A 19,851-nucleotide genomic window follows, 5' to 3' on the forward strand; every position below is an offset into this window, starting at 1 on the left:
GCTTCGCAAGACGAAAATGTCTTGCGAGTTCCTGCTGTTTTTTTCCCCCTTTCCCCCCTTTTTCTAAGCCGCTTATCAGCTGATCCGATCAGCAGATAAGCCGCTAAAAGCACTAATAGCGCTAATCCACCAATGGGCTTACTTCGCAAGACGAAAAAACCGCTAGACGAAGTGAATCACAGAACGGATTCTTTTCGTCTTGCGAGGCACCACTGTACATTCCAAGAGGTATCTTTCCAGTTGTGATATTTACACTTCTATGATTCTTTATGAGGCGAGTCATACACTCTGTCCCATTTTTATTTTTGAAGTTGGCAACCCCAATACACGTTCCTGGAGACAGGACCTGACTCTGTACCGCTAGGCCTTGCAGATGAAGCGCCCTGCAGCCCCCCATCCCATCCCATTGGGGCAACCCCCCCATTCCCACAAGCTGTAGCTTTGGCCAACAGGGATGAGAGTTTCGCATTGGGATGGGGGCAGGGGCGGACTTGCGTTTTGGGGGCTCTGAACTGTTATGGGACCGCCTCTCCCCATAGGAACTGACCTGGACCCTGCCATCCCTGAATCACAAGGAGCCTTTCCTGTGGTGGCTCCCAATTTGCGGAACACTCTCCCCAATGGGGCTTTGCCTCCACTGCATATTTTTCAGCACTAGGCAAAAACGTCCCTCTTCTCCCAGGCCTTTGGACAATTGCTCAGTCTTCAGCCTACTAAAGCAATGATTGTGCGTGTGTCATTTTTATTATCATCTGTTCACAGATTTGCAGAGTGGGAAGGGATAATGCAGGTCACATCGAGCCTAACCCCTTGCAATACAGGAATCAGTGTTCTATGTTGCAAACACCCCTGAGCTCTCTTGAAGGTCAGTATATAAATTTAATAAACAGTAATAACAATAATCACCATCCCTGCCCATTGGCCTGATGTTTGAGTCCAGCTGGGATAGCTCAGTTGGCGGAGAACAAGACTTAATCTCAGGGCTGTGGGTACCAGCCCCACATTGCTCAGAAGATCCCTGCATTGCAGAGGGTTGGACTAGATGGATCCCAACTCTACCGTTTTGTTAGTGTGGGCCTTGACTTTTCAGATCTGGGTTAGCCAGCCATACTCTAAGGCTCCGGAGCTTAAAATAGCATCCGCTCCGCCCCTTGAAACTGCAGAGTAGAATCCTAGATTTCTAGAGTTGGAAGGGAACCGAGGGTCATCTAGTCCAACCCCCTGCAACGCAGGAACCTTTTGCCCAATGTGGGGCTTGAACCCACCACCATGAGATGAGCACAATCAATGCTCAATCCACACCTGGGAGCAGAAGAGGAAACCCGACACCCAATAACTCCTCTGGCCACGCAGTTCTGCACAGAAAAGGCCTTTATTGTCAAACACAAAACTCAACTAGTAACAAAACATTTGGGCATCGTGCGTGTATTCCCCCTGCCCCCCGGCGGTGAGGCAGTCAGTCAAACGTAATCCGGAAGCTGCGCTCCTGTTCCTTGCGGCGGCTTTCGCAAACCTTGGTCACTTCCTCTACTTTCCTTTGAAGCAGGGCTGAAGGCGGAATGACAACAAGGAGAATGTCAGAGGGCTTAGCATCCCAGCGTACACCCCTGGAGAGAAACCCCTGGCAGAGCAGACTCTGTCCGCCTGTGGCACAGCAGTCGCTTCCTCCCCCTCCCTCGCTGGAAGCACAATGGGGCTGAGTGGGGTGTGTTTCTAATAGGGCTGCAGCCACCCCCACCAGCTCAGTCTGGACTAGAAATCTCAAGCTGCATCGGGCTGCAGCTCCACGGCAAATTGCATTTTCTCCCACCAGCAAATTCACTGGGCTGGAGCTGCAGTGGGCTAGGCTCACTCGTGCAGAGCACCTGTCTTGGGGTTCAGCCCCCAACTGCAGCGTCTCCACTTGGGGCTGGGAGGGACCTCTTCCTGAAATCCTGGAGAACCACTGCTGCCAGTCAGTGTCGACGACACTAAACTAGATGGACCTATACTCCTGGGGCTGTCCTTGTTGTGCTGACCCTCCTTCCCTGCCTTGTGGGAAGGGGGCTATTGGTTTGACTTGCTTTGGTTTGCATTATGCATTTTGTGTTTTCTTTCTTGTGTTTTTATGCGGTGGCCTGCCCTGTGATCTTTGGATGAAGGGCGGTGTGCAAATTAAACAAATAAACAACACAACATCCAACAGATAGCTAGTAAAACCTGAGCAGGAGATGGATTTCGCAGTCTGGAGACCCACAAAATGGATCCTTCCCCCCCAAATATGAGGCTGCGATTCCCCCCCCCACGGTTGCCATGTTTGCTGCAGAGGATCTCAACATGTGCCAAGCAGATAGCTCAGTAGGTTCGAGGACAGTGCTAATAACATCAAGGTGGCAGGGGTTGATCCCCATATGGGACAGCTGCCTATTTCCCTGTCTTGCAGGGGGCTCCACTAGATGATCCTCCGGGTCTCTTTGAACTTTATGATTCTAGTAATAATAATAATAATAATAATTTATTATTTATACCCCGCCCATCTGGCTGGGTTTCCCCAGCCACTCTGGGCGGCTTCCAAAAGAATATTAAAATACTATGATACATCAAACATTAAAAGCTTCCCTAAGTATTTTAATATTCTTTTGGAAGCCGCCCAGAGTGGCTGGGGATGTCTTCTAAAAGTCTGGTAGTTGTTGTTCTCTTTGACATCTGGTGGGAGGGCGTTCCACAGGGAGGGCGCCACTACCGAGAAGGCCCTCTGCCTGGTTCCCTGTAACTTGGCTTCTCGCAGTGAGGGAACCACCAGAAGGCCCTCGGTGCTGGACCTCAGTGTCCGGGTAGAACGATGGAGGTGGAGACGCTCCTTCAGGTATACTGGACCGATGCCGTTTAGGGTTTTAAAGGTCAGCACCAACACTTTGAATTGTGCTCGGAAACGTACTGGGAGCCAATGTAGGTCTTTCAAGACCGGTGTTATATGGTCTCGGCGGCCGTTCCCAGTCACCAGTCTGGCTGCTGCATTCTGGATTAGTTGTAGTTTCCGGGTCACCTTCAAAGGTAGCCCCACGTAGAGCGCATTGCAGTAGTCCAAGCGGGAGATAACCAGAGCATGCACCACTCTGGCGAGGCAGTCCGCGGGCAGATAGGGTCTCAGCCTATGTACCAGATGGAGCTGGTACACAGCTGCCCTGAACACGGATTTAACCTGTGTGTCCATGGACAGCTGTGAGTCCAAAATGACTCCCAGGCTGCGCACCTGGTCCTTCAGGGGCACGGCTACCCCATTCAGGACCAGGGAATCCCCCACACCTGCCCGCCTCCTGTCCCCCAGAAACAGTACTTCTGTCTTGTCAGGATTCAATCTCAATCTGTTTGCCGCCATCCATCCTCCAACCGCCTCCAGACACTCACACAGGACTGTCATCGCCTTCACTGGTTCTGATTTAAAGGAGAGGTAGAGCTGGGTATCATCCGCATACTGATGAACACCCAGTCCAAACCCCCTGATGATCTCTCCCAGCGGCTTCATATAGATATTAAAAAGCATGGGGGAGAGGACAGAACCCTGAGGCACCCCACAAGTGAGAGCCCAGGGCTCTGAACACTCATCCCCCACCACCACTTTCTGGACACGGCCCAGGAGGAAGGAGCGGAACCACTGTATAACAGTGCCCCCAGCTCCCAGCCCCTCAAGACGGTCCAGAAGGATGCTATGGTCGATGGTGTCAAAGGCCGCTGAGAGATCCAGCAGAACTAGGAAACAGCTCTCACCTTTGTCCCTAGCCCGCCGGAGATCATCAACCAGTGCGACCAAGGCAGTTTCAGTCCCGTGATGAGGCCTGAATCCCGATTGGAAGGGATCCAAATGGTCCGCTTCTTCCAGGCGATTCTAGGACAAGGATTGCTCCTTTCCCACCTTGATGCTTCACTTTAGCCCAATGGTTGCCATTAATTTGATTATGAATTGATTTTAGAATGTATTTCAATTAATAGATTGTGATTTTATGTAAACGGTCTTTTACTGTTGTTAGCCGCTCTGAGCCCGGCTTCGGCTGGGGAGGGTGGGATATAAATTATTATTATTATTATTATTATTATTATTATTATTATTATTCTCTCCCTAGTCAACCTGCCTCAAAGCAGCTCATCTTAAAACTGAAGGAAGGACCCTACGACTCCCTAGAAAGGAAAAGTGCCAAATACCTGAATTCTGATCAATCCACTGGAGGGAGTCCATGTGCGCATTCAGAATCTTGCAGATCTGCTGAAGCTGGAAGAGATTAGAGAATGTCATGAGTAGTTGCCGACCCTGGTCTGGATCTCTCGAAGCCCTTGCAAAGACCACGAGATCAGCACTCACACCGGCAGTCATTTTTCAAGACTGAAGGATGTTAATGTTCTGCAGGAAAAGCTGAGCCAGGAACGGCACCATCGGAAGGGAAACCGAGCGTAACTGCCATGATTTAAAAAGGAGGCCTTTGCCCAGCCCAGGCAGGTAGCAATGTACTCTGGCCCCAAGATGGCAGGTTGGCAGCAGTCCCTTTCCTGCTCTGAGTGGCCCAGCTGTCAGTGGGAGAGCACACAGCCCTGCCTGGGCCTGCAGAGATGGCTGTGCTGGTCCTGCGAGGCACAAATGTGGGTGGAAGAGGAAGGCAAATTCACACAGATGATGTCTTGGTGTCCAAGGGTACTAACCCGCCTCCCCCCCCCCATCTTGCTGAGGCACATCAAGGCTGGTGGTGCGATCTGCTCAAGGCAGATATGACTCCTTCCTTGAAATCACAGAATTGGGAGGGACCCCGAGGGTCATCTATTCTAACCCCCTGGAATGCAGGAATCTGACCTAGAGCATCTGTGACAGATGGGTATCCAACTTGTTTAAAAATCTCCAAGGAAGGAGAGTCCACAACCTCCCGAAAGAATTGTTGCACTGTCAAACAGCTCTTAGGTGTGGTCTGAAAATGTGATGCAGCAGCAGCAGCCAAAACAAAACAAAACAAGCTATGGTAATTGTATTCTAGGCTGCATCAACAGAAGTCTGGTGTCCAGATCAAGGGAAGCCATAGTCCCGCTCTATTCTGCCTTGGTCAGACCACACCTGGAATACTGTGTCCAGTTCTGGGCACCACAATTTATGAAGGACATTGACAAGCTGGAAGGTGTGCAGAGGAGGGCAACCAAGATGGTCAAGGGTCTGGAAACTAAGCCTTATGAGCAATGGTTGAAGGAGCTGGGTATGTTGAGCCTGGAAAAGAGGAGACTGAGAGGAGATAGGAGAGCCATCTTCAAATATCTCAAGGGCTGTCACATGGAAGATGGAGCAAGCTTGTTTTCTCCAGTGGGTAAGACCTGAAACAATGGCTTCAAGTTGCAATAGGAGATTCCAACTCAACATCAGGAATAATTTTCTGATTGTGATAGCTGTTTTGACTGTGGGATGGAAGGTGGTGGACTTTCCTTCCTTGGATGCTTCAGTTGAGGTTCTTGTCTTGCAGGGGGTTGGATTAGATCAGGGTCCCTTCCTAGTCTACAATTCTATGAGTCAGGTGAAAGCAAAGCAGGCCAGCCTTGAAGAATGGTGCTTTCTGCTCCTGAAGCCTGGCTGTGCTGAAAAGCACTGCTGAACAAGGCCACAGCGGCAGACAGCTGCCTGGAGGGGGAAGAGCAGGACAGAGCGGTCCTCATAAACCAGGAAGGAGCATCCTTAGAGAGGGTCTTGACCCTCTCCTCTCCTCCTCCCATGCATCTCGTCCAGTTTGTACTCACCGGGTCACTGGTGTCAGCAGGGCCTCCAGAGGTGTTCAGGTGCTCAATAATATCTTTCAGATCTTGGGCCATGCGCTTCAGCTGGGCATCAATGTTCTCTGCCAGTTTGTACCTGCAGCACAGGAAAACACGTTGTCACAGGTATCGATCTCCCTCCTTCTCTCTCCCCAGGGAGCCTGCCAAGCCAAGGCCAAACACTTGGGGGGGGGGGGAATCCTAAAGGCTCTTCGGCTGCCATGAGGGACCCTTAAACCTCTCCCATGGAACTGGCAGGCATGTGCAAAGCTGTGACGATCAAGGGGAGCTGCTGGGTTTCTCAGTGGACTCTAATTTGCGCCGCTGAGGACCTTAAGGTCCATGAATAATCATAGTTTAGAGGTCCCGGGCCTTAAGGAAGTTAGATTATCCTCCACCAGGGCCAGGGCCTTCTCAGTGATGGCTCCAACCTGGTGGAATGCTCTGTCCCTTGAGACCAGGGCCCTGCAAGATTTAACTTCCTTCTTCAGCGCCTCCACCAGGGCCAGGGCCTTTTCAGTGATGGCTCCAACCTGGTGGAATGCTCTGTCCCTTGAGACCAGGGCCCTGCAAGATTTAACTTTCTTCTTCAGCGCTTGTAAGACAGAGCTATTCCGCCTGGCTTTCAACTTGAACTTAGCCTCATATTTTATTCCCCTTCCTTCCCTCCCCCATCCCTTTTTATGAAGATTACCTGTTCTGGGATCCGACAGCTAATTCTCCCCTGGTCTCCTCGCTGGCCCAAATAGAACTAATTTAGCCAGCTAGCCCTGGTGATCATCTAATGCTTATTGGATGGATATCCCCCTTAAATTGATTTTGAATTCTGAATTGATTGTTCTTCACGTTTTATACTGTATTTTATGCTGTTCTTTGTTGCACCAATTAAGAGTTTTAAATTTGTTGTTAGCCACCCTGAGCCCAGTTTTTGAACTGGGAAGGGCAGGGTATAAATAAAAATTTATTACTATTATTATTATTACTACTACTACTTTCAATTAGACCTGTGAATGTTAGGGGCTGAGCAGAAGCACTCTTAGGAGACAGCTTGGTCTTCTGGCTTAAAAGTGGACTCTGCAGGAATTGCGGGACAGCACCCACCTCCCAGTCCGACATGCTCAGAATTATCCAGAAAGCAAATTTCCCCCTTTAGAATGGCTCAACATAGGCTGATCTCCACAGCTGACCTCCAAACCTTTGCTTTTTATTTTTAAACTTGTCTATCTGGGGACCACCCGCAGCCCACGCAACCGGGGCTCCACCACGGCCATCCCTGGCATCGTCTTACGTCTTCTCCCGTTCCTCATCTGCATGTTGTAAGTAGACGGTCCCACTCTGCTCCTTTACGGACTCTTCCAGGGGCACCAGCAAGTCCTCCAGCTCCTTTTGCTGGGACAAAATGAAATCTAGTTCTTGGTCCAACCTATAGAAGGAAAAAAGGGAAGGTGGGAGGTTATAGATAAGCAGGCAACATGTGGCAGCATTGTCTGGGAGAAGAACTCAGGTGGAATTCAGGCAGGATAGCCAAAAGGATATTTGCACTTTTGCCTGAAGTCAACCTGAGGACGCCAAAAGGGCCTCCTCTTCAGGTACCGGCACACACAGGGAAGAAAATGGTTACCTTGGGTCACCTGGCATAATTGTAATGTGATTTGATAAGTGGGAGAAGGGGGGAGGTCAGGATCTGGCACATGGGCTAGATCCTGCACCCCACCCCTGTACTACAGAAAACGAGGAAGACGCCGACATCTCTATTAGCTGGAGCTGAAAGGAGGTGTGGAGAGGAAGCACTTCTGAGGAAGGGCTCCCTGCCCAAGACAGCGTCACCATCTAAATCAGCACAGTGGTACCTCAGGTTAAGAACTTAATTCGTTCTGGAGGTCCGTACTTAACCTGAAACTGTTCTTAACCTGAAGCACCACTTTAGCTAATGGGGCCTCCCGCTACTGCCGCTGCGTGATTTCTGTTCTCATCCTGAAGCAAAGTTCTTAACCCAAGGTACTATTTCTGGGTTAGTGGAGTCTGTAACCTGAAGCGTCTGTAACCTAAGGTACTACTGTATTATAGAACTGTAGAGTTGGAAGGGACCCTGAGGGTCATCCAGACCAACCCCCCCGGAATGCAGGAATCTCAACTCAAGGATCTGTGACAGATGGCCATCCACCTCCCAAGGGAGTCCGTTCCACTGCTGAACAGCTCTAACTGTCAGAAAGTTAAAATAAAAAAATTCCTTCCAGTAGCAGGAAAAGGCAAGGGGTGAGAAGGTGAAAAATGGCTTAGTCATGTATAATGAGATAAGAATCCAATGTCTTTGTTCATACCAGGTCTCTTCATGATTTTAAGTTTGGTAATGAGTTGCAATTCAGCAACTTCTCACCCCTTGCCTTTTCCTGTAAGACCTATTGCAGTCGTTAAGAGTCGTCAACAGGCTCATCTCAGCTATCTGCCAATCTCCCATTCCCACCACCCTTCTGAGTAATACCCCTCCCCACCTTCTCACTCTATAGAAGGATCTGGCAACTTCTGTTTCAGTGTATCAGAAGAAGTGTGCATGCACACGAAAGCTCATACCAAGAACTAACTTAGTTGGTCTTTAAGGTGCTACTGGAAGGAATTTTTTTATTTTGACTATGGCAGACCAACACGGCTACCTGTCTGTGTCAGAAAGTTCTTCCTGATGTTGAGCTGGAATCTCCTTTCTTGGCACTTGAACCGCCTTCTGCAGCTCCTTCATCGCGAGAAGCGAAGTTACAGGGAACCAGGCAGAGGGCTTTCTCAGTAGTCGTGCCCACCCTGCGGAATGCCCTCTCATCAGATGTCAAGGAAATAACTACCTGACTTTTAGAAGACATCTGAAGGCAGCCCTGTACAGGGAAGTTCTTAACATGTGTTGGTTTACTGTGGTTTTGTAATTATTTCTTGGAAGCCGCCCAGATTGGCTGGGGAAACCCAGTCAGATGGGTGGCATATAAATTATGACTGTGGGACTGAGGGGGGTTGCTTCCAAGACCTTTGCCCCTTGCAACGTCCCCTCCCATTCACAACCATCTCAAGGCTTCCTTTACAGTACTCAGCCTCCCGCCAATAACATGCTACGCAGCCCCTTTTCCTTCTACCTTTTCTGATCCAGTTTCACTTTTTCCACTTCTCGGTGCAGAGATGTGATCTGTAAGGCAGAGACAGGGTTTACAAAGTGGGACGGGAATCTACGAGTGACAATAAAAGCCCCAGTCTTTTTCGAGGGACAGTGGGAAATCAGGGCTTCCGGAACACTAGAAAAGAACTGGCTGAAGAAGACACTGAGCAAAAAAGAGTTAGTGCAACGCGCTCTCTGTGGGGCTTCCTTCATGATGGATACAGAAGCTGCAGTTAGTGAAGGATGCTGCAGCACGATTGCTGACAGGAACGAGGCCTTGGCAGAAAGTAACACCTGGGATCAGAGGTCTGCTCTGGTTGCTGATCTGCTACCAGGCCAAGTTCAGAGTTTGTAAACTAACATTAACACTATTAACTAACACTGTTCACTGATAGGAACGCGGAACAACTTGGGACCAGTTTACCTATGAGATCACCTTGCCCTCCATGTGCCCACTCAACCGCTTCCATTGGCAGAACTGGCACCATTTTTCCATGTGGCAGCACCCACCTTTTGGAACGCCCGGCACCCTGACACCAGGGACACCCCCTTCGCTGTACTGTTTTCAGCCCTTGCTAAAAAACAGTTTCACTTAGGCAAGCCCACCGAAGCCTGCAGAATGTTGACAAGTGTTTTGATCTGCTTTATTTTAATGACTATTTCAATGTTTTAAATACTTGTTTTCACTCAGAAGTATGCTCTTTACTATGTTTCAATCACTGATGATCTGTAATGTGTTTTTAATGTTGCCCTGTGACCTTTCGATGAAGGGTGGCATTTAAACTGAAATAAATAAATAATATTAATAATGTTACTGTTCTATTCTTTATTTGTAAACCACTTTGAGTGCCCCCCCCCAGAAAACCGAGCAGTGTATCATTTTTTATAAAATACATAAATATACAGAAGCTGCATTTTTTTTTTTTTTTTTGCTATACAGTGGTACGTGGTTCTCAAACTTAATCCATAAGTTTCAACTCACGAAAGCATTCAAAAACCAAGGCACGGCTTCCGATTGGCTGCAGGAGCTTCCTGCATTCAAGCAAAAGCCACGGAAGCCGTGTTGGACATTCAGCTCCCGAAAAACATTTGCAAACCGGAACACTCACTTCTGGGTTTGCGGCGTTTGGGAGCCAATTTGTTCAGGAGCCAAGCTGCTCACGAACCAAGGTACCACTGTACTGTTAAGGTTAAAATTGTGTGGAAAGAGGAAGCTTAGTTACAGCCAGCCCCTGCAGGGCACAGGAGGCAATACCTTGGCTCCCCCTCTGACCTAGGCAGCACAGCTCCCTAAAAAAAATCTTGCCGGCAGAATGGGTCCCTACCTTCTCCCCATTTTCGATCAGTTTCCTGTCCCAGGCGTTGACTTGGGTGGCCTGCTGGAGGAAGTGCTTCTCCTGGTCCTCCAGCTCCAAGCTCCACTTGTTAACCAGGCTCTCCAGCTGGGCGTAGGTCATCGACGGGGGAGCTCTGCAAAGACAGGAGGAGTGTGCTGGGTGGCGAAAGAGCTGAGCCAGCCCACGGCTCCACCCCTACACTGGGCTCAAGGAGGGAGACCTGCATCCAGCAAACTGCAGTTCCTTGCCTCCGTGGGGGGGGGGGGACTCCATTCTACACCCCCAAACCCATGGCTTGCCCAGCATATGGCAATCAGCAGCAGCAGCAGCAGCAGCAGCAACAACAACAACAACATTTATACTCTATGCATCTGTCTGGGTTTCCCCACCCATTCCGGGCAGCTTCCAGCACACATAAAAGCTTAATAAAACATCAAACATTATAAACTGCCTTTCAATGCCTTCTAAAATTTGTGTATTTCCTTCCAACTCTGAGTTAAAGTCCCTACCAGAGAAGAATGACAAATCAAGCTGATGAACTATGCCGAGATGGCAAAGCTGACTGGAAAACTCAGAAACCAGGAGGACAAAAACTTTACAAAAGAAAGGGAACTTTTTATAAGCTATTTAGGAGACCACTGCAAGCTGATGGAAATAAGAGCAGGATTGTGATTCATTTGTAGTGTAAAAATACTATGGATAATATGGTCTGATATAATAATTGGAGTACTTATGAACATGCAGGTGCAGATTCTTAAAATGAGACTCCATGGAGGGAATGGGGGGAAGTCCCGAGATTCAGAGAATCTATACAGATATACCTTTACCAGTTTGTGTTTATTTGTGCTTTGTATCTGTAAAATCAATAAAAATGTTGTGTGTGTTTTTTTAAAGTTGTGTAGTTCTTTATCTCCTCAACATCTGGTGGGAGGGTGTTCCATAGGGAGGGTGCCACTACCCAGAAGGCCCTCTGCCTGGTTCCCTGTAACCTCACTTCTCGCAGGGAGGGAACCGCTGGAAGACCCTCAGAGCTGGACTTCAGTGTCCGGGTTGAACGACGGGGTGGAACACGCAGGGAACTTACGTGACTGTTGTGGTGCCCGCAGTGGACGTGGAGGCCACCGAAGCAGTGGTGGATAGAGGCTTCAGGTTCAGCATGAATCCCGTACTTGGGGTGGAGGCGATACCTGCAGAGAAAATAAATGCTGGGTCAAACCACAGCAGGAAGTCAACAGGGATGCAGGGCAACAGAGTCCCTGCTTGGAGCTGGTCCCAGGATGGGAGACTCCTGGGCCTGACCTCAGCTGCGATGGAAGAGCCAGGGATGGGAAGTGATATAGACACAACCTTCCCATGTGATATAGACACAACCCCCTACACTAACAGTAGGCAATAGATCCCTGCTCCCCCTCTCAACCCGCCTCTTTTCCCCCAACCGAACGATGTCTATGACAAGTGTCTCTCACTAACTGTTAAAAAGACTCTGTGAACTGATGATAGATGTACCTTTTCCTGTTCATCTGTCTGCTTTGCAACACAAAAAATAATACAGTCATACCTCGGGATAAATATGCTTCAGGAAAAGTATTTTCGGGTTGTGCTCCACGGCGACCCGGAAGTAACGGAGCGTGTTACTTCTGGGTTTTGCCGCTTGCGCATGCGCACACGGTCAAAATGACGTCACGCGCAAGTGCTGAAACGCGACCCACATACACGCTGTCGCGTCTTACGTTTTATTCAGGATGCGAACGGGGCTCCGGAACGGATCCCATTTGCATCCCGAGGTACCACTATAGTTAATAACAACTAATTAAAAGAAAAATATCCACTCCGCCTTGTTAGCAATCATTTTCGCGATGCCAAGAGAGGAGGTATCAGCAGATGAAGGAGCATTTCTGACATGGAGAATTTGGGACTGGGGTGCAAATACCACCCACTTGCCCTGCTCAGGAATCCCTTTTCTTCAGAGTCTCCAGCTCTGGCAGCAGGAGGAAGAAGAGCGATTGACCCTCCAGATCACGTGCAGACAGTGCTGTGTTACTCAATACTGCATGAACTCCAGAACCATCAGTGGCCCAGGCAGGACCTAGTGCAAAAAGATGCGAGCCAGACAGACTTCTGGAGTCTGCTTTGTGGACAATCCATCACACACACACAGTTCCACTTCAACTACAGCATCCTCCTTCGTTTCCTGGTACTGCTGGCTTTGACCTGCAAAGCCCTAAATGGTATAGAACCAGTATATCTGAAGTTGCCAGCTCTGTCTCCAACGTAATCTTGCCTACCCGCAGCTTTCAACCTTGCGGGCTCTGCTATGCACAACACCCCCTTCCAGGAGCACGGCTAACTGGGATGCAAGGCAGGGTCCTTCCTAATGTGGCACCTTGGAACCCTGCAACTCCTTGCCTTGAAAGATTCCATCGGCTCCTTCTTCCAAGCTTCAGGAAAGACCTTTTCATTTCACCAAGTTTCTAGCGTGGGTTAAAATACGTTTGTTTTTTTAAATCCCTGTTTCGATGCTGAATTGCTCTGTTCCATAAAGCTGATCAGAGCAATGTAAACAGCTTTATGTGCTTCACGAATTGTGAAAGCTGCAGAGCCCTTCAAATAATATAACGACAGCAAGCAACTCCACGGTGCCTGCAGCATTCTACCTGATAGCTCAGTCGGTAGAGCAGGAGACTCTCAATCTCAAGGTCACGGGTTCGAGCCTCACGTTGGGCAAAAGATTCCTGAATTGCAAGGGGTTGGACTAGATGACCCAGATCATCCCTCCCAACTCTATGATATTCTACCCGAAGAGAAAAAAGTCAGTGGCAGTTGTGTGTATCCTTGCCTTCCCTCCCTCCCTCCTATTTTCTCTTTTGAGCCTTACTGGTTGCTGCGGGGGCTCCTCCCACTGCAGTCGCCGTGGCCGTGGGTGCTGTTGCTGTCGTCCCAGGGGCTTTTGCGCCAAACCCTAAAGTCCCAGCAGGCGCTGTCCCCGTTGAGGTGACACCAACTACAGAAGGAAGAAAACAAGAGCGCCTGAGTGCGGCTTGGCAAGGCTGCCTCCTGCTCAAAAGAACAGCCCCGGCAGTTAAGTTAAGTGGTTTGGTGCAACAGACCTTTAGGCAAAACCTGGTGAAGTACAAAATATCCTGGACTGAGGGGGAGAGAGAAGTGGTCCGTTTTGCACCATCAGCAGGCAGTGGGCAGAGCCAAGGCTGCCCAAGCCCCCCTCTTTCCACTTCCCCATCAAGAAGGGAGGCAGGGCCCCAGTCGCTTACGTGAGAGGCCACTAGCAGACGAGGCTGGCGCGGAAGAGCTTGCAATGGACGCAAACAACGTCGGCCCGGACATCCCGAGGATGGAGTTCACAGCTGTGCTAGAAGGTGCTGTGGAAGTTGCCGCTGTACCTGTTTCGGGGAAGAGATGCATTCTGGGTTCAGTTACAACCAGGAGGAGGAGAACACACTTTCCTCACAGAAGATACTTAGCTGGTAAGAGCATGAGACTCTTAATATCAGGGTTGTGGGTTTGAGCCCCACATTCGGCAAAAGATCCCTGTATTGCAACGGGCTGGACTAGATGACCCTCAGGGTTGCTTTCAGCTCCGCAGTTCTAGGATTCTATGCACCCGTCTACAGGGCCAAGGAAGACACAGAGTCTCTTGACACCTCTGGACTGGTGGTGGAGCAGTTTTCCAAGAAGCCAAAGGCAACTGGAAGTTCCCACAACCCCTGCCCCCCTCTTATGGCCAAGTAGGGGAAGCAGCTGCCGCCACCACTGCTGCTATGCCAGTCCCTGTGTGCTAGGTGCTGTACAAAGAGGAGAACCATCTACTCCCAGACACACTATGCAAAGGCACAAGGCTATGGCAAAACTTGGTGAAGGAGCTGTGGCGATGCGGGAGGAGAAGTTAAACAGCAACTGAAGAAAAAGAATGGGCGGTGGTTGTTCAAGGAAGGACAGGGAAGCGGCAGTGGTGAGATGACAGCAGCAGCAGCTGCAGCTTGGCAGGCAGAGCGTGTCCAAGAGCAGAAGCAGAACACGGGAAGGAAAAGAACCAAAAGGTGGCTGTGGCAGATCAGCTTGGCCGGAGTGTGTGTGTGTGTTGTGTGTGTATAAGCACAAAAGGGAACAGGCAGGATTCGGAGGGGAAGGTCTGGAGCTTGAAACAGAGTGAGGAGAAAGGCCCAACTGTGCCAAGGTACAGTGGTGCCTCACAAGACGAAAAGAATCCGTTCTGTGATTGTCTTCGTCTAGCGGTTTTTCGTCTTGCAAAGCAAGCCCATTTACGGATTAGCGGATTAGCGCTATTAGCGGCTTATCTGCTGATCAGATCAGCTGATAAGCGGCTTAGAAAAAGGGGGGAGGGGGAAAAAAGCAGGAACTCGCAAGACATTGTCGTCTTGCGAAGCAAGCCCATAGGAAATTTGTTTTGCGAAGCACCTCCAAAACGGAAAACTCTTTCGTCTAGCGAGTTTTCCGTCTTGCGAGGCATTCGTCTTGCGGGGCACCACTGTATTTCAGAGTTAATTTAGAAGGCCAGCAAAGCAAGGAGGGACACGAGCACAACTGACCTGCCCTATCTCACTTCACTTCTTAGAAAGAACGGCCCAATTTCCCTCTTCCCGAGGCACAATCGCCTACCTCCAAGTTTCGCTCCAAAAGACAAGGCTGGCCCCTGACCGAGTGTTCCTGTGGAGGCAGAGGTGGCAGGTGTTGACGTCAGCAGCCCAAAGCCTGAAACTGGAGCTGGGACAGAAAATGGTTAAGAGAAGCAGTTATCACCTTGAATTCCTTCTCCAGTCTGTTCTTGAGTAGAATGGCATCTTTGGGGTAACGTGAGACAAATCTGCGTTACGTCGGCGCAAAGGGACTCAACCCTTCACCTATATACAATTACTCAACTTTGCGTATGGAGGGCATCTGTCCTCACAAAGCTTGCAAGGCAACTTGTCTACAAAGAAACTCTGCCTTGCCAGAAGTGCTTTTGCACGGGGCCTGGCGTCTCACCTGTTGTCTGCGCCCCAAGGCCAAACGCCACAGCTGGCTGCGCTGTGGATACCGTGGTTGTAGCAGGGCCGGCCGCGGATGCAGGAACTCCGAACGCCAAGCCAGTGGAGGCGGGTGCTGCTTGCTGCGTCGTATTCCCTATGGAGCCAAGGCTGAAGCTGGGGGCCGCAGCCTGCGTTGCTCCCACGCCTCCAAAGCTGAAGCCTCCGGTTGTGGCAGGCTGGGTAGCGGTGTTGGAGCCAAACACAAAGCCGGAAGGAGCCACTGGCTGGCTGGCAGGGGCGCTACTGGGTGTGGATGTGCCCAGTCCGCCGCTGCCGAGCCCAAGCGCCCCCGTAATGCCAGCCGATTGTGTTGTGTTGGTGCTGCTCAAGTTCAGCTTGGGGGCGTTTCCCCTAAATAAATAAAAAAGAGCAAAAGGGTCCAGGGTGGATTTTGGGCAGATATTCAAAGCATCCCAAGTTCTCTTGTGCCATTTTTTTGCTGCTACTTCTGCATCATTTCATTTCTGACTAAAGTCTCAGGGTAGGTTGTTTGCCCATTTACCACAGGATTTTTAACATTCCAGCTGAGCCCAAGGAGACTGGCAACCGGCGTTAGGAATTAGCCAGGCACCAGGCGCATTTTGCGACTGGCGCGGGTCCAACTGAGACCATTTCCATCTGGCTGGCCCCTCCAGTTTTTGGAAGGAAGTAAGCAGAATAACTTATTCATTGCATTTATTTCCCACCTTTTCCGGCAAGGAGTAGAGTCATATCTTGGTTCTCAAATGGAATCCATTCCAGAAGTCTGTTCGACTTCCGAAAACGTTCAAAAACCAAGACACGGAAGCAACGTTGGACGTTCGGGTTCCAAAGAACATTCACAAACCAGAACACTCTCTCCTGGGTTTGCAGAGTTCAGGAGTCAAAACATTCGAGTCACAAGGCGTTCGACAACCAAGGTATGAATGTACATGGTTCAGCCCCCTCCTCAGTTAATCCCTACAATGACCTGGTGAGGTAAGTTAAGCGGCTGTGAATGACTCCAAGGCTTCCTGTATGAGTGGGGATTTGAACCCTGATCTCCCAGGTTCTGGTCCAACTAACCACTACACCACTCTGGTTTCCTGGAGTTCTTCTGCTACGGGGCAGCTCTAGAAATTAAGGAGGTCAATAAATATGGGGAAAGCCAAATGTCCCTTAGAGAAGGATCTGACATATTTTCCTGGAAGTTTGCATTTGTTTTATTCTGCATTGTTTTATTTTATGTTCATGTACTGTCAACCGCTTTGAGATTGTTTGCTTTAAAATATAAAGCGGTACAGAAATTAAATTATTATGATTGATAATAATAATAATTTAATTTCTATACTGCTTTAATAATAATAATAATAATAATAATAATAATAATAATAATAATAAATCTCCAATGGGAAGGAATGGTGCCTAGACACACCATTGTGGTGGCTGTAACCTAGGTTCAAGGTGCCATTTGGTGACATTGCTGGGAACCACCCTGGGCACCAGCTCCCCCACCTAAGGCTACAGATTGTACAACACAGTGGTACCGTGGTTCTCAAATGCCAAAAACCCGGAAGTAAGTGTTCTGGGTTGGAATCTATAAACTTGTTCGATGACTCTCCCATCAATTCTCCAATTGTGGAGTTTCCGGCTCTATGAGAAAACTAGGATCCTAGATTTCCCATAATTAATTGTAAGGGAATTTGTGTTACAATATGATCCAAAAATCTTTAAGGCCCTCCTGAGACCTACTCTAGAAAAGGAAAGGATGACTGCGTCATCCGCATATAGTAACAAAGGGCAACGATAAAGTGCTAGGCGGGGTGCATGAATCCTTTCTTGAGCCTCTATTAGGAGAGTCTCGGATAACCCTTTTAAACTATGATCTATGTTTTAGGATGTATCTAGGTGATATCACCACTGATGGCTTTTATTAATTTATGAGCAGAGGGCGATGTTTATGTTGCAAATTTATTGTAATGTATGTGTTGGTCTTTTGCTTATTTTGCTTTGGTTCTTGTCTGTTTTTGTAAGTTTTTGGCTGTTTTAAATTTGGAGGTTTAAGTATATATATGTTGGTGGTGGGAAACTGTCGTGTGACGGGCCAATGGCCATAATAAATATCAATCAATCAGTGTTCTGGGTTTTCAGAAGCCGAACGTCTGATCCTTAGGGCTCAACAAGCCTCCCACCCACATGGGATTGTGCCATCCTTACCCCAGTGTGAACACATTTCCAGCAGCAGCTGCTGCTGACGTGGCAGGTGTGCCGAAGCTGAATCCAGAGGTCTGTGCCGATGTCGCTGGGGGAGCGAAAGAGAACAGGCCTGCAGGCTGGGTGCTTGCTGGGTTTTGAGCAGGTGTCCCGAAACTGAAGCCTCCCCCTGTGGTGGCTGAAGAGAAGGAGAACCCCGCAGGGGCTGCGCTGGCTGCGGTTTTCGGAGTCCCGAAGCTGAAGCCTCCCCCAGGAGTGCCAGGTGTGCCAAAGTTGAACTGGCTCATGATGATGGCTGTGCTCCTGTGAGGAAACAGAGAAAAAGAGCTGTCTCGTTGGCTCCAGGGCTGATGCTGATCTGTGGAGGCTGGAGATCTCGGTAGGCGAAGCAACCCAAGAGCACAAGAGGGGTGGGGTGTTGAAGCAAAGGCAAACTGTTTCAGAAGCTTTGCAAATGCCACCTTGGTTACAAAGATAACCCCACAGTAAATATGGGGGGGGGGGGTCTAAATGCCCCTTAGAGAAGGAACTGAAATATTTTCCTCAAAGCTTGTATTTGTTTTATTCTGGATTGTTTTATTTGAGGTTTCAATGTGATGCCAAGCACTTTGAGATTTCCCCTTTAAAATATAAAGTGGTCTAGAAATGGATACTACTACTACTACTACTACTACTACACTCTAGTGGGAGTGGAAAAGGTGCTTAGGCATACTGCTGTGGCAACCATAAACGGTTTAAGGTGCTATTTGGCGATTAGCTTATGCATCTGAACGGCCTTCTCGGTAGCAGAACCCACTCTGTGGAATGCCCTCCCGTCAGATGTCAGACAGATAAACAAATATTTGACTTTTACAAGGCAGCCCTTAGGAAAGTTTTCAATGGCTGATGTTTTATTGTGTTTTTAATGCTGCGTTGGGATCCAGTCAGATGGGCAGCATATACATAATAAATCACCAACATCATCATATAAGTTTCTAACACTGCCCACCAAAGACCACCAGTGTCGAATCAATGATTCTTCAACATCAACTTTGTTGGACTGGTCATGTTGTTCGGATGCCTGATTAACGTCTTCCAAAGTGACTACTCTATTCCAAACTTAAAAATGGTAAGATTAATGATGGTGGTCAACAAAAGAGGTTTAAAGACTCTCTGAAGGCAAATCTAAAAAAAAAAGTAGTATAAAGAACGACAACTGGGAAACACTGGGCTGTGAGCGTTCCAATTGGAGAACAGCCTTTACCAAAGGTGTCATGGGCTTTGAAGACGCTGGAACTCAGGACGAAAGGGAGAAACATGCTAAGAGGAAGGCACGCTTGGCAAACCCTCACCATGATCAACCCCCATCCAGAAACCAATGTCCCCACTGTGGAAGGACGTGTGGATCCAGAATTGGCCTCCACAGTCAATTATGGACTCACTGCTAAAACCGTGTTTATGGAAGACAAAATAAATCATCATCATTCCCTGTTTTTAATGTCTGAAGTTTTATTCTGTTTTTAATGTTCTGTTGAAAGCTGCCCAGAGTGACTGGGGAAACCCAGCCAGATGGGCCGGGTAGAAATACAGTGGGTACCTTGGGTTAAGTACTTAATTTGTTCTGGAGGTCCATTCTTAACCTGAAACTGTTCTTAACCTGAGGTACCACTTTAGCTAATGGGGCCTCCTGCTGCCACCATGCGATTTCCGTTCTCATCCTGAAGCAAAGTTCTTAACCCGAGGTACTAGTTCTGGGCTAGCAGAGTCTGTAACCTGAAGTGTCTGTAACCCGAGGTAATAATAATAATAAATTTTATTTATACCCCGCCCTCCCCAGCTAAGGCCGGGTTCAGGGCGGCTAACAAGCAATAATAAAAACAAGTTGAATGAATACAATTTAAAAACAAGATTAAAATACAACATTAAAACACTGTAAGGTAACACTGTAATAAATTATTATTATTATTATTATTAATAATATCATCATCATCATCATTTCTAACGCTCCCCACCCACTACTTCCAGCCCGTCAAGTTAAGGGCTCCAGCGACCAAAGGGAACCGTCCCCCGTGGGCGCCTCATGCCAGATCTCGCCGCAAGGAGCGGATTGACTTCGACTCCATACCTGCGCTTCTAACCCTGCTCCTCCTCCTCCTCCTCGTGCTGCTGCTCTCAGCGCTAACGGCAGTCGTCTCCTGCGTCCGCGAGAGGGTCTTGCGGGGCCGGCGAAGAGCAACTGTCAATCTCCCCTTCCCTCCTCGCCTCACCTCTCTGGCGGCGTCTCCTCCGCTGCGCGGCAGTTAATGCTCCTCGGCCGCGCGTCCCTATGACGCGATACCAGCGCCCGTCCCGCGCGGAGGTTCCGGCGCCTCCCGATGTCGTCTTGGCGCTCCTCCGCCAATGGGCGCGCCGCAGCCTCCTTGCA

At 49.1% G+C, this 19,851-nt stretch overlaps 1 protein-coding gene and 1 long non-coding RNA gene across 5 annotated transcripts; both read right to left on the minus strand.

Moving 5' to 3' along the window:
• Positions 1-1,353: 1,353 nt before the first annotated feature.
• Positions 1,354-19,751, minus strand: LOC309524817 (nuclear pore glycoprotein p62-like). 4 transcript variants are annotated; one of them, XM_082209903.1, is made up of 13 exons: positions 19,552-19,751; positions 17,451-17,750; positions 15,232-15,626; positions 14,866-14,970; positions 13,500-13,628; positions 13,106-13,231; positions 11,315-11,417; positions 10,219-10,363; positions 8,874-8,923; positions 7,046-7,180; positions 5,743-5,854; positions 4,180-4,246; positions 1,354-1,548 (listed from the first exon to the last, which is right to left on the minus strand). In XM_082209903.1, exons 2-13 carry the CDS (start codon positions 17,732-17,734, stop codon positions 1,457-1,459), a joined length of 1,743 nt encoding a protein of 580 aa, XP_082066029.1. In that variant the 5' UTR covers positions 17,735-17,750; positions 19,552-19,751; the 3' UTR covers positions 1,354-1,456. The 4 variants fall into 4 exon arrangements, with proteins under 4 accessions (XP_082066029.1, XP_082066026.1, XP_082066028.1 ...); XM_082209900.1 differs by having other exon boundaries at positions 13,500-13,631; XM_082209902.1 differs by having other exon boundaries at positions 13,500-13,631; positions 19,694-19,729.
• Positions 7,187-8,867, minus strand: LOC309525435. Its single transcript, XR_014216279.1, has 3 exons — positions 8,409-8,867; positions 7,828-7,953; positions 7,187-7,607 (listed from the first exon to the last, which is right to left on the minus strand). It is a non-coding gene; the product is annotated as an uncharacterized lncRNA (long non-coding RNA).
• Positions 19,752-19,851: the final 100 nt, after the last annotated feature.

The sequence above is a fragment of the Podarcis vaucheri genome (assembly GCF_965113315.1).
Source record: "Podarcis vaucheri genome assembly, chromosome: 2".
Taxonomy (NCBI): Eukaryota; Metazoa; Chordata; class Lepidosauria; order Squamata; family Lacertidae; genus Podarcis; species Podarcis vaucheri.